Below are 14,807 nucleotides of genomic sequence, written 5' to 3' on the forward strand. Positions count from 1 at the left end.
TCAGAATGCTTCCCAGCAGTTCCTTCACAGTCAGATCCTGCCACATGAAGCGACAATGATCTTTATCTATTTCTAGCGCGAGTTGCACATGACAAATAACCCTCACTCTAAGCATCTTGACAAAGGCAAAGCAAAAAGCTCAAAGCAACTGGCTCCCAGTTCCCACGTGTAGCTGATCTGGTCATTGGTGGGTGTCACTATTATGTCAGGTTTCTGCAGCAAGGAGACCAGACACTGTGACCAAACAAACAAGTATATGTCCTTAAAAGTGAGATTTATTAACAGTGAACACAGCAATAAGCAAACACAGCAAACAGTGAACATAAACAACCAGCAACAAGAACCAAACCCTACTGAAAAAATTACTAAAGAACTAAATTACTGACTAAGTACAACTATATACAAGGCACTGACAAGGGTACAGGGAATGCAGGGATAAAAGGTAGCGGAGGACAAACTGAATACTGAGCAGGGAGCAAGAGCAAGGCAGAGGAGGACAGGAGCAAGGCAGAGGGGTGCAGGCTGAATCAGGCTATGAATCAGGGACTCTGGCAACAAGGAGACGAACAGAATAGTGACACGCCGGGGTAAGGGAGGAGCAGCCTTAAATAGCCACCTAATGGCTGAATGCAGGTGTGGCTGATTATTATGGCCTGCTGGCTTCTGGGAGACAACTACTTGTGGACACTGGAACTACAGCAAACATATCAGAGCAGCACAGTCCCACCAGCAGGTGAACTCAATCCTAACACCCCAGGTTGGTCTGAGTGTCCCATACCAAATACCCTGCCAGCTCTAAGACTCTGATATGAGTACACCTGTAGGCAGTGGGCAGAGACCCAGTCTGTGTAGACAACTTGTTTTCTGCTTACTTTAATAAAAATATTGAATAAAAAAAAATACCACAGGGAGATTTAGTTCCTCTTTAAGAAATCTGGCTAACATAAATATATAAAGCCCAATACCAAACTGTCCATGAGGTTACCAGAGGATCTTTTTGTCCCAGACACTAAAATCGATCATTACAATATACTGTATTTTTTTATAGATTTTTTGCTGGAGAAGAGTTTAGCTTACTAATATCTCAAAACTGTAAATAAATGCAATTTTACTGTATTGTGTATTTGTTTACTCATGTCTATAATATATATTGGCATTTTATGGCGGCAACATATTAGTCAAGCTCATTAAGGGCTTTGCTTTCCCCACTTTAACATTGGTGCAGTTTTTCAGTAGTCATTGCTTAAAATTATTATTGTTCCTAGACACACTTTTTATGTTTTTCTTTAATTGAGATGTAATTTTTATTTATTCATCATAGTTGCCAAGATCTGTGAGGTTTCCACAACAGAAAACCAGAAATCTTTGCTGATAAGGTAACACCTCTATGAATGAACTTCTATCCTCCATGTAGCAGTGGAAGGCATATGGAGTGTATTTTTAAAGTCAGCTGTAAAATATGAAATCCCCCTGGAAGTTCAATCAAATCTTGAAATTTCTAAGCAATGGTTTTGCCATCTTTAAAGTCCAATACCTCTTTCCTTTTTGAAGACTAAATTGTGCTATTAATGCTCTTAGTGTCTCAGAGATACTAAGAATACCATCAGAATACCCTACAGGAAACCCACAAATGTTGCCAGCTGCTTGGTTCAGCTAAGTACGCTCAGTCTATTTAAAAAACTGAATGGTTTTACTACAGCATTGGATAGGAACAGGAATTGTTTGAACATGTTGGCATGCTGTTTAAACAGGCCTAGGTACAGCAACCATAGTCATATACAGTATTATGCTGTGATTACTAGTTCTGCCACTAGATGGTATTGTGCCTACATGTGTTGTTCTTTCTAGTGAAACTAAATGGTTATGATGTCATTTCCTGTTTCTGTTTTCCTGTTGTTTCAAGCACAAACAAGAGTCATATCTGCAGCAGCTTTCTAACAAGACTCCTGTTTGTTTTTTTCTGCTGTCTGTGTCACATCAGGGAGATTTACCTTCAATTCCTTACCCAGAAACATGGCAAGAAGTAAGTTTGAATGTTTCCAAAATGAGGAGAATCATTTCTTAGACAAGTGTCTAAAATGTTGGATTTTCTATCACAGTCTGTGCTGGAGACAAACAAAGAGTGTAAATGTCCTTAGTGGGACCCAGACAGCAATAAAACCCATCAAATCCATAAAAAAGTCCATCCAAAATTTCAAAAAATGTTTTTGCTTTACACTTTAAAGTTTAACTGCAACAATTTTTTCAGTTTTGAATAGAGAGGGAAAGAGTTGAAATCTCTGTCAGGTTTTAATTTCTGCCTGACACTCCATTGGAAGGATTGTTCCAATTTCTTGTCCCACTGATAAAAAATGGTCTTTTTAATAGGATATGGTCACCATGGGTTATTTCCAGAAATTCACCAGACTTCGCTCAGGTTACAACTAAGAGATACAGTCAATTAGAGAAGGCTGGACCCTAATTTAATCTTCATTTATGAATTTGCACAAAATCGCCTATTGTTATCTTTATATTATTATTTTAACTCAGATCTTTCTTGTTTCTCTTTTTTTTTTACTTTTATATAAATGATTCATATTAATATACTTTCATATTATTAGTATTCATATTAATATACTTTGATTACTAAATGTTATTTTGGCATTAAATTAATATAATGATGTTGTTTATGTTCAATCCGATGTATATATGTTGTAAAACGTTTGTATGTGCAATACATGTGCGATTGTATGTGCAATACAAAACCTTATGTGTGTTTAACATGTTTTGAAAAAAATGAATAAAAATTTAATGTAACAAAAAAAAAAAAAAAAAAAAAAAGAGCTTTATGGTCATCACCAGAAACCAACTGGTTCTTCCTTTTGTCTTTTAAGTGTTTTTTTGTGTTTTAAGCTGAGACTTAAAATGTAAATCCTTAGCAAATTGATTCCAGGAGTGAACAAAGTGATGTTTACATCATTTTTACTCTCAAAAATAGGAATATTTTTATTGCTACTACTAATAGTCACTTATATTAAAGTGATACTAAAGTCTTTACTAAAGTCTTGGTTTTTTTTTTTGATAAAAATAACAAACATGTCATATGTAACTGCTCTGTGCAGTGGTTTTGCACAGAGCAGTCCAGATCCTCCTCTTCTCGGGTCCCTCTTCAGTGCTCCTGGCCCCTTCCTCCTGTTGAGTGCCCCTACAGCAAGCAGCTTGCTATGGGGGCACCTGAGCCAAGCCCAGCTCCCTGTGTCCATTCAGACACAGAGCTGCGGCCCAGCCTTGCCCCCCTTCTCTCCTCATTGGCTCACTGACTTTGATCGACAGCAGTGGGAGACAATGGCGCCGTGCTACTGTCTCAGCCAATGAGGAGGGGAGTCCCGGACAGCTGAGTCTCCCTTGCAACATCGGTGGATCTAGATGGACCTTAGGTAGGTATTAGAGGGGCTAGGGGGGTGGGGGTTTGCTGAACACATGAGGTTTTTTTATCTTAATGCATAGAATGCATTAAGATAAAAAAAAAACTCCTGCCTTTACAACCACTTTTAATGTCTCCACTGGACATTTAAAAGCACATTGTGCCTAAAAGCCAAAGTTGCCCATTTCAAGGCAACTTTAACACTATAACAAAAGTACCCGAAATGAGATTATACCATAAAGCTTGAGATCAAGCATCTAAGAAATTATAAAGTCCACAAAGTTTACTGTGACATTTAAAACATTTAAATTATCAGTATATACATTCCCTTAACATGCTAGGAGTTATGTTGCTTAACAGTATACTTGGGCTGAAGGAATGCACACAGATCCCACTCATTAAAGTGTACTGTACACATTTTCCTGATAATGTGGCCACTAAAGAGCCACAAAATGTGTTGATGGTGTTTTAACATGTTTTCATGTTCAATAAATACCAAAAATCCTGAAGAATCCACTTGGAAGCACCTTTTTATTGAATGGGCACCTCTGCTGACCACACACTGGTTCCATTTTGGGGCCTTATGCTATCTACCATTGTTCCCTGGATCTGATCGCAACCTAGCGTGGTACAAGAATTTCCAGAAAACCCAGATAAGCATTGAGTGCGACCACCTACACTCTGTGTGGATATTCTCCAAATGTGCTAAAATAGGTTGCTTAACCCTAGGACAGGTATCCAGCAACCGTATTAAAGTGGGTATATGCTTACTTCACTTTTTGACTGAACACTACCCTTAGAAGGATCTCTTCCCTGGCTTTTAATTACACCACCCCCTAACTTTTTTTGTCTTTTTCCTTGTCTCTGCTAATCCGTAGCACCTCTGATGTATCAGTTATGTTGACTTAAATTGGTTGTAAACCTCTGACATGATGAATGAACAAAGCATATTCTTATCCAGAATTCTCCAAAGCACTGTGTGATTTCTGTCTGCATTCTCATTCCTCTGCTATCTGCATGACTAATTTCTGACAGGTTATGCTGACTGCACAGGATGGAGAGGGAAGCTGAGCGGGCCTCCAGCACACAGCCTGTGATTGGCATGTTCCATATGAGATTAGCCTGTGCATGTTTCCATATGAGATTATGAAGAAGGAGGGGGTGTCCCTTCCCCCTACTCAGGTCACAGTTTACACTTAGCCCTCCCTTCTTTCCATTGTGTGACATCAAATCCCCGCCCCTGCCTCCAGAAGCTCAGAAAAGCTGTGTCAATTCTGGACTTTAAATAGTTGTAAAAAGAGGTGGCTGCAGATAAGCAGGTACAACCAATGTAGGAGGATTGATTTCATATTTGTGTATCACCTGAGGCTAGATACTTCACTAGATATATGTAAGAGTTTGCAAGCACTTTAAGGGGCCTTGAAGTTAAAGAAGAATCATCAAAAGAAAAAAAATGGTATTTAACTCCCAGGGGACTAAGCACATTAAGCACTTTGTCCTGTTCAAATTTCTCCCTTTTTCTAAGCAGCATGGTCAGAAGAATCCCCTCGGATAGAACAATGCTGCTAGAAGGGAGATCAATTTGTGATTGACAGCTCTGGTCTCTGGCAGCAGGAACTGCTCTGAAGACCAACACTGCCATTCACACAAAAATAAAACTCACTCCCTACAGAGCTTTGCATCCATCCAGTAATGCTTTTACACATGCACAGACCAGCCAATGAATCACGCAGTACTGCAGTGTTGAGTGATATTTCAGTTTCATGAATGAGTGCACAGTGCTGTAAAGCTGTGTTATACACTGCACCAGTCTGACATTGCTGATTGTTCATTTATAGAAGTGAACGCTCACACAGTGCTGCAGCTCTTTGTGATCCCTTGTCCAGGCTATATATGTTTAAAAGTAGCTGCTGATAGACACACAGAACTGCAGCTCTAGGTGATGTCTCGTTATTTTAAATGAACGATCAGCCCTGCTTGTGCCTTCATAATAGTACAAGAGCTGCGGCTCTGTGTAATGTATCTGTGACTGCTTTTAATTTATACAGGGCATTGGCAGATTCTTTATACAAAGCCACAGGTCTGAGAGATATTTTGCAACTATGAATGGACAAACTGAACGGACTCTGCCTACACCATATTAATACAAAAAAAATACACATTTGATGTTCAATAAAGATTGAACACCAATTGTAAGACATTCTAAGACATTCAAAATTGAACCTTTCATTACTTGCTCTACTGTAGGGGGTCGTCTACATGCTGCAGTGCCCTTGTGGACTGCAGTATGTGGGCAGGACCAAACGTCCCCCTCAAGTGCATTTGAACGAACACATTGGTAACATCCGGAGAGGATTTACCAAACATTCTGCATATAAACACTATCTTATGGCTCATAATAGAGACCCGAAGAATACTATTTTCTTAGGGATCAATAAATATAATCCACATTGGAGGGGTAGCTCCCTTGTTAGAAGGCGTTTCTAGGTCTGAGATGTCTTGGGTCCATAAGATCAAGTGCTATACCCCTTTTGGTCTTAATATTGATGTAGATATTAATTCCTTTATAGACAATTCTTAAGGATTTATGCATTATTATTGTTTCTCCTTTTTCCCTTAATGTATATTCCATATGGATTTTATGTGATTATTTATTATTCTATTATGTGAACTTGAACTGGGTTTCGGATGGCTGTTATTGGGTCAATCTGGCACCCAATTGATTATTGGTGCCCATTATTTTAGTCTGACATCTAATTGAATATTGGTGAACATTACCACATAATATCTGACATATTTTATTGGGTTGTTAATCTATTAACTTGATCCCTCCCCTCGTGCTGTGCAGCCTTAGTGTTGACTCTCTAATGGATATTGTGATGCCATTACTTATTATCTTGATATGGGCGTGACATCACATTACATTGGTTAATTCATACTAATTTTTATTTACTCAATTTAGTGCATTTTTTAGAATTGAGTGTTTATGCTGGATGCTCATTTGTGAGTTTCCAATATTGACACCCTATTAGGATTATTGTATGGGTTTGCTGCATTGTGTGCCTGTTTATTATAATTTGAAACTTTGTTTGTCCCTTTGTTATATGACCTTTTGTTTAGGGCAGGCGTCATGTCTCGCTATTTGATAAACATTGTGTTGATGGTCCGTTACCATGATTGACCTTTGGCTTTCCCTCAACCAACATGGCGTCATTAGCCGTTTTGCCAACATGGCGCCATTAGCCATTTAGCCGTTTTGCCCTTTGGTTTCCCCTAATTAATATGGCATCATTGGCTTCAGACATCCGAGGCTCAGATCGAGGCTTGAATGTAACTACTTATAGCGGTGCGTCAGTACGCCGCCCGTGCGCCAGGACGACGTCCGCCTAGTGACAAAAAGCGTAGGGAGGAGCGACGTGCTGATGTCACCGTGCTGCTCTCACACTCCGTTTGCACGGGCATGTTTGTACTAGATGCTGGACAGCTCAACTTGTTTTATGGAACTTTTTTATAGTCTGTTTGCACAGACCTTTTTACAAATAAACACCACCTGGTTTTACAGATGGCAAACTTTTTTGACTCTTTTTACGGGCCTAAACTCACCCATTGATGTTACGTTCGTGGCTGCTCTTTTGAGTGCTGGTATCTACTAAGCCTGCAGGAATGCTCGGCTTGTTAGCCACTGGAGGTGTCGGGAGGACTCAAAGGCCCTGGCTGGGTATTAGCCAAAAGCTCTGACAGATTGTATAGCTGGTAAGCCTTCAATCTATGTGGTGGTGGATTCACAGTGTCCTTTGAATATAGAAGATCCCTCACAGGGTGTTTTCAGCTATCAACTTTCACTCCCTGTTGGGAAGGTTTATGAAAGAGCCTTTTTTTTACTTTTTTATTGCTTGTATTTCTTATTTTTAAATCTACACGTTTACATTTCTAAATTTCTTTTCTTTTTTATTGGTTCACTCCTTATTTTTTATAATTTATGTCACCCATTCATTCATTGAATTGGTTGCTTTTGCTTACCCAATAAGTCATGTGTGTGTGTCACTTCACTGGACTGTATAATGGATTTTATGTGTCAATTTATGTGTCTATTTGATTGATTAATACCTGTTCATTAGATCACAAGTATCTTTATTTATTCATTATCAGTGCAGCTCCTTTTTTACTTTTTATAAAACAGATTCACCCCTCTGTTTGTATTGTTGATCATTGTCATCTCAAAAGAGAGGGGAGATCCATAACTTTAGAACTGTCCCTATAAAGGGGTTAAGCGGAAATCTTCCACAGGGACATCTGTTCCAAGAACAGCTGTGTAAGAGGGGAGTTCCCCTCATTTTTGGCAATTTCCTCTCACTTTCTGCGGCACCTCTGGGGCAGCAATAAATAAACTGGTTGGGGTTTTATCCCTTCCCTACTCTACTTAAAACAAAACAAAAAAATTGATTATACATACATTTCAGGTGAGCCATGCATTTCTACTGCAAGATTCACTTTAAAGTGGTAGCAAAGCCTTTTTTTTAAATTTATTTCTACAGGTAAGCCTATAATAAGGCTTGCCTGTAGGTTACAGTAAATATCTCCTAAACATGCAGCGTTTAGAAGATAATAACTTTAGCAGTGCTGGCAATGTTGTTGCATGAGCATTGCGCTCTTAATGGACAGTGTGCCATCCATAGAGAGAACCCTGCCGCAGCCGTGAATGCACAACCGCAGGAGTGACATCATCACAGCTCAGCCAGTCAAACATGCAAACCCGGAAGGAAGTAGGGGTGAAGATGGAAGCCCTGTCAGTGGTGACTGCGTGCAACTAGAATGCTTTGTTTTCAGGTAAGTCTTTCATAATGTGCTAGTATGCGATGCGTACTTGGGCTTTTATGTAATGGTACATATTTATTAGGATTTGCACTGTGTTTTTGTGCTAGGCAATTTTAATATAATTTATGATACTGTATAACACAGTTGCTTAGTTAGATTGGGAAGGGTGTTGTGTGCAGAGTAGTTGTTATATTTCAATTTCCCTAACACAACACCTTCATTTCTTGCATGTCAAAGCTGTCTAACCTTCTGGGAGTGTCTAATTACTCTCTGAGCTGGTCTAGCTCTCCTGTCCCTCTACACCTCCTTCGTAAATACTACAGAGTATTGCTTGAGTGACAGCTCTGAGTCTGTTGAAGTTGAGGATGATTTAAGATGACCTGCAAGTTGGCAGCATCCAGCAACAGTCTCAGAGCATCAGGATGTTTACACAAGGGAGGTTCTTGCAAGTTAATCACATGCATTAAATATGTTATATGAACATATAATATTATTGGAAGATTGTTGTTGACATAAATGGTCTGACAACAGGGTCTCTTCAAAAACACATCTTACTGACACTTGCATTGATACAATGAGGAGGAGACAAGGGTTCTTCAGTATCTAAGGACCTGATAGCAGATATATTCTAGACAATCTTGTTACAAAACCACTTATGTAATACAAAGAGAGAACCCCAGAGATGCTGTTTCACCCACTGGTCATTATTACCTTTAAGGACATAGAAAAATAGTGTCATAAAGACATGGCACATTCATAAAGAATAACACAGTTTGATCTATACAGTCTTAACAATGAATAGTCTTCACTTACAAACATTTTCTCAGGGAGGCTATTTTACAAACTAAAGAATGAGATGTTGCATAACAGAGTTTCAGTAATTACAAGACATGATGTACATGGCTAACCAGGTCAATCCCTGTTATAAAAGAGCTTAATGTAACTGTTAACATGACTCTAAAATTAACACTTACAAAACCTCTAACACTTACAAAACCTCTATTTTTTTCTTTGCATTCTTTTTATAGAAGCTAAGAACATTAATTAACTCTAGTATAACTTCTTAAAAATAGTCAACAAAAAGGTTTCCAAACCAAACTACAAAACACCAAAAAACTTACAGTATTATTAAAGCACATGCCATTAGTTAATTGTGTAAGCCAATTTTTAATAAGTCGGTTCACAGATCTGCTTCAGCAATTGGTAAACTTACTGTATGTACAGTATAGCATGTTTGTTACAATGGTAAGGCTATGTGGACTTACAAGAATTATTTGGCATGCCACTCCACCATCAAAGTTTTGGAAAAAATATTTTCTATTCAAAAAAAGCTGCAAATACTCCTTTGCGACCATGCTGAAACAGAGATGAATTAAAATTATACATGTTGCTGTTTTTCCAACAGTTCAACAAGTTCTTTAGGAGCCCTGATCTGCTTCTAGAGACCTGTTGTTTCCTACTTTTGTGTTTCTGTGCACTTTGCCTACGATGTATCTGTTCACCATTTTGGTCAAAGGAAAGAGAGGGAAAGCCTAATATAATGGCGCACACATTATTATCAACAAGTGTACCCTTGTTGATCTTCATTGTCATTAACCACTTGCCAACCGGCTCACACCGATATATGCTGGCAAAGTGGCACAGGTGTGCAAAACAACGTACCAGTACATTGCTGCATCATACGCGGATAGCGGGCACGCGCCATGCGCCGTGTGCCTGTGGGGTACCGTGGACTTGATGTTCGCTGGTGGCCTGCGATCACGGCACGGAGATGCAGAATGGGGAGATGCCTATGTAAACAAGGCATTTCCCTGTTCTGCCTAGCAACATGACAGAGATCTACTGCTCCCAGTGATCGGGAGCAGTGATCTCTGTCAAGTTCTAGTGAGCCCATTCCCCCTACAGTTAGAACATGCTGAGGGAACACAGTTAACCCCTTGATCGCTCCCTAGTGTTTAACCCCTTCCCTGACAATGACATTTACACAGTGATCAGTGCAGTTTTATAGCACTGATTGCTGTATAAATGCCAGTGGTCCCAAAATAGTGTCAAAAGTGTCCCATCTGTCCACCGCAATGTCGCAGTCATGATAAAAATCGCAGATTGCCGCCATTGCTAATAAAAAAAAGTATTAATAAAAATGACATAAATCTATCCTCTATTTTGTAGACGCGATAACTTTTGTACAAACCAATCAATATACGCTTATTGCAATTTTTTTACCAGAAAATATGTAGAAGGATACATATTGGCCTAAACTGTGGAAGAAATTTTTTTCATATATTTTTTGAGGATATTTATTATAGCAAAAAGTAAAAAATATTGCGTTTTTTTCAAATTTGTTGCTCATTTTTTTGTTTATAGCGCAAAAAATAAAAACTGCAGAGGTGATCAAATACCACCAAAAGAAAGCTCTATTTGTGGGAAAAAAAAGGACGTCAATTTTGTTTGGGTACAACGTTGAGCGACCGCGCAATTGTCAGTTAAATCAACGCGGTGCCAAATCGCAAAAAAGGGCTTGGTCAGGAAGAAGGTAAATCCTTCCGGGACTGAAGTGGTTAATAATATGTACAGGAACTAATATAGAAAATATATAATATAGACCCCTTTCACACTGCGACCGCCGAGACCGCCGAGTGCCGCTCGTTTTAGTGGTGCTTTAGTGCTGTTTAAGCAGCGCTTTTTCATCGCTAGCGGGACGCTTTTAGCCCCAAAGAAGAGGTTAAAAACGCCTGTGTTGCGGCACTTCCGAAGCGCTTTTTAGGCGCTTTGTAAGCGTTGCCCATTCATTTCAATGGGCAGGGTGTTCTGTACACAGCCCTCCCACACTGCTCCAAAGATGCTGCTTGCAGGACTTTTTCTAATGTCCTACAAGCGCACCGCCCCAGTGTGCAAAGACACACTGAAATGAATGGGAGGCGTTTTTTAGGTGCTATTTAGAGGCTATTTCTAGCGCTAAAACACCTGCAAACTGCCTCAGTGTGAAAGGGGTCTTACAAAGTATAGGTGTTTTTGTATTCTGTTCCTTTTTAACACAACCCTGCACCAAAAATTTATCACAACAGTTGACTAATCCATCCTTGTGATGGCAAAGACTACCTTCCAAAAATTATCATGTAGAAAATGTAAATAAAAACCATGCAAAGTACTTTTTAGTGTATGCAATCATGTATCATTGTGCTGTTGTTATTTTTTAAACATATTTTTCTGCTGGGCAAATGCATTTTGTGACTTTTCCAGTGAAAAGAAGATAAAATTGAAACCCACCCATTTACCAAGCAAAGGGGCAAGAGGGCAATAATAAAATGAACTGTACTAAATGTATGCAGACAATTTTCACTGGTCCCAGTCAGGTACTGCGTTAGACAATATGGTTAAAGGAAAACGTTACTTTTTTACTTTTGTTTAGGAAATGTATATATATATATATATATATATATATATATATATATATATATATATATATTGTATTACACAGGCTGTTTTGTAATTAGGTATTTTTAGAATTGACCTTTCCACTGCAGCCAATTAAAACTGGCATAAGATTCAAATGTAGCTTCCATGGCACCATGGAAACTGTCCTTTCTACAGGACTTTGTTGGATTGTTATCCCTCTGCTTATGCAATTGACTCAGAGCTTTTCTCAGAACTCTACATAACACTTGAGGTAAACAAATTCAGGTTAACTCGGGGATGTTCTTAGGTTTACTGTAATGAGCCTATCTTTAGTGGAATGCTTGACAAAGGTCTTGTATGTTTGGAGAGATTCCAATTGGACTTCAGTGTTTTCTATTACAAATCTGGGACTGGTCATGTGATTTTAGAGGGCAGACTCTCACACCTAGCCTTCACATTTAGAAATCTTATAGGTGTAATCACATGATCAAGCAGGTAAGCATCTGCAGTTTGAAGAAAGTTTTACAATGTGTTCATTAGAGGATTTATTTTTTTCTTATCACCTAAAGTGGAGTTTAACATCAACTGAAGCACAGTTAAAATTGGCTAGACAATATTGTGTTTAATATTGCAAAGAACAGTAGGAAAATACTGGATCACATAACAAATGACATATACAAATCAAATTATTCAGTAAGATAGTGCAGAAAATAATGATAAAACGAAATGTTATAACATAAACACCATAATCAATTTGCACTCATCTGTTAACTGATCTGTACACTAAAGACTGATTGTTTGCCATTGTCTACTACTCTGTCTGCTATGCTTTTCACATTGTTATTTAGGATTTGCTATATATAAAGATTTCATATATCTATTGCAGGGCTAAAATGAGCCCTGTCCTCAGAATTGACTGACTACTGTATAACAAACTACTTAAACCCCCTAAACCTGGATTCAATGCAGTTTGTTACCAAATCCTTAATCAGTCATATGGTGACAGGGGTGATTCATAGACTCCCAGTAGCATGTATAGAAAAGGCTTGCTCTTTCTATTTAAATGTTTTCAAATGTTTGGGTTTATTGCAATCAAACATTGGTAAAATTCATTATATCAGAAGTGGCACCAACAATAGGATCAACATGCCTGTCTTTCAACAGAACGATCTAAAAAAAAAAATGACCTTTACTTAGGAAAAGCACATGTGTCCTCTGACAAGTCATGAGCACAGGCCTCAGAGGCTGTTACCTTACTCTACAGACCAGCACATAGACCTGTCATTGCCCGAGAGTTTCATTTTTTTCCCATTGTCTACTTCAGATTCAAATGTAATAAAACCCTATTTTTAAAATTCTGTTTACAACACATGCATAGTTTAGAATTAAAAAAGAAGTTATTTTACTTTAAAGGAGTAGGCAAACATTTTTAAAGAAATTTAGATTTAATGCCAGTGTCAGTGAATATAATACAAGATCCCCAACTCCTGACACATTATCATATTCATCTTATGAAATTATTTATTAGACAAGCATGACATTTTTATACACTCTATTCATTAGGAGCAATTATTATAGTAACTTCCTGAGAAAACAAACCTGAAGCAAAATATTGCTTGCTGTCTGCCTTTCAAACAGCATCTTACTGATAAAATGTATTATAACTGAGAAGCACCTTGAGTAAATATTACATGGTCAGTAAAAATGGGTTTCTAATAATCTGAACTGCAGTGTCACAAGTTATGAAAAAATGGCAAGGGTTGTGGTTTTCACAGTAATGCTTATTATAATTTATAGTTATATTATTATCAATCATTATCATATAGCTAATTATAACTCTACAGTGAAACACAAAAAATACATGAATCCTCTGAATGATTACGTTTTAGCATGACTAAATGATGAATGTTCTAGAGCTAAATATTTTGTATTCTGAATAATCATAAAAGCTTTATCATTATTACTCTTATGACAATAATTGCTGTCATCTTTCCTTCTTCTAAGCAGGCATTGAACAGTGTGCAGCATCTGTTCTAAAGAAAAATGACTCCTTACTTACCTCAACTTCTTTGTTCTTCTCCTTTGTTTTTCCCATTGAACTTCTCCCATTGCTAGCAGTCTCCCGAGCAGGGACTACACAAATCTGTTGCAGAGGCATGTTGTTGGGGCTGCAGGTAGCCAACACCTGATTGGATGCTTTGTGTATTCACTCCACCTTTGAAGCCCACCTGTATAACAGCTCATATCCTTGATTTTTCCAGCTCAGCTCTACGCACAAAAATAAATATAAAAAAAAGGTAAATATAGATATTACTGGAAATTTAAGAAATCCAGGTCTTTTAAAAACAAAAGATAGAGAATTTGCAGAAGAAAAAAAGACATAATCCAGTTAGTTTTGGGGTGAAAAAAAAAAAACGATGAACACGACAAGTTCTAGGTAATGTGCTCTGTCATTCGAACACCCTTTCACTCCCCCAAGAGCATTGTGCAATTCAATTTCTATGGTACCTAATAGCTGTCATGGAAACCAAGGAAACCTGGGTCTCGCAGGCCATTATTAGCAAGTGCTTTCTCTAATGGCACAGACTTCCACATTTGCAGCGGCTGCCACTTCTGCTTTTGTTTCCCAGCTGATTCCCCAGGAGGCTAGTAAGCACCCAGAGACACTGCATCGTGCTGACTAGGTAAACAGCCATAAGGCTGAAAAGCTTAGTGCCCTATTTTGGAGCCAAATCTCTTCCTTGAAAAGCGCAGATAGCTTGCTGTGTCGTTCATGCGTCTAATCTGCTTAGGTCAAAGGATCTGCCTTCAAGTGAGGAACAGCGGTGAGTGAATCAGGTGTAAAAAGGAATACCACACTGACAGGAGCAATGTGCTGTTCTGTAGCTGAATCCACTCGCTGTATTTTGTGTGTGTGTGTGTGTGTGTGCGCGTGTGTGTGTATAAGACATCAGCTGCAGCACAGGCAAAATCAACAGGCACCCAAGAAAAGAAAAAAAAAAAAAGCACAGACACATATACACTCAGCAGATCACATGTAACATTGACAAGTGAAAAAGCTCTCTAAACATGGCATTTAAGGCAGCTGTCTTAATGTAAATGAGGCACATTAACTTTTGCTTTGTGTCACATTTATGACATTACCTGCTGTTGATGCTGATTAAAATACTGGTTTGTGAACTAGCCACGCTGT

The 14,807-nt window shown here is 38.4% G+C and overlaps 1 protein-coding gene across 4 annotated transcripts in view; it reads right to left on the bottom strand.

Moving 5' to 3' along the window:
- The window catches only part of MARCHF1 (membrane associated ring-CH-type finger 1), a 554,749-nt gene extending 540,158 nt beyond the window's left edge, over positions 1 to 14,591 (bottom strand). Inside the window, exons 1-2 of one of the 4 annotated variants that reach the window (XM_073606075.1) lie at positions 14,123 to 14,591; positions 13,674 to 13,882 (exon numbers count right to left, since the gene is read on the bottom strand). In XM_073606075.1, coding sequence (XP_073462176.1) covers positions 13,674 to 13,772 — 99 coding nt within the window. In that variant the 5' untranslated portion in view covers positions 13,773 to 13,882; positions 14,123 to 14,591. Of the gene's footprint in view, positions 1 to 13,673 lie in introns of all 4 variants that reach the window. The other 3 variants (XM_073606080.1, XM_073606082.1, XM_073606083.1) reach the window with 3 other exon arrangements.
- Positions 14,592 to 14,807: the final 216 nt, after the last annotated feature.

This window comes from Aquarana catesbeiana, linkage group LG01, assembly GCF_042186555.1.
Source record: "Aquarana catesbeiana isolate 2022-GZ linkage group LG01, ASM4218655v1, whole genome shotgun sequence".
Taxonomy (NCBI): Eukaryota; Metazoa; Chordata; class Amphibia; order Anura; family Ranidae; genus Aquarana; species Aquarana catesbeiana.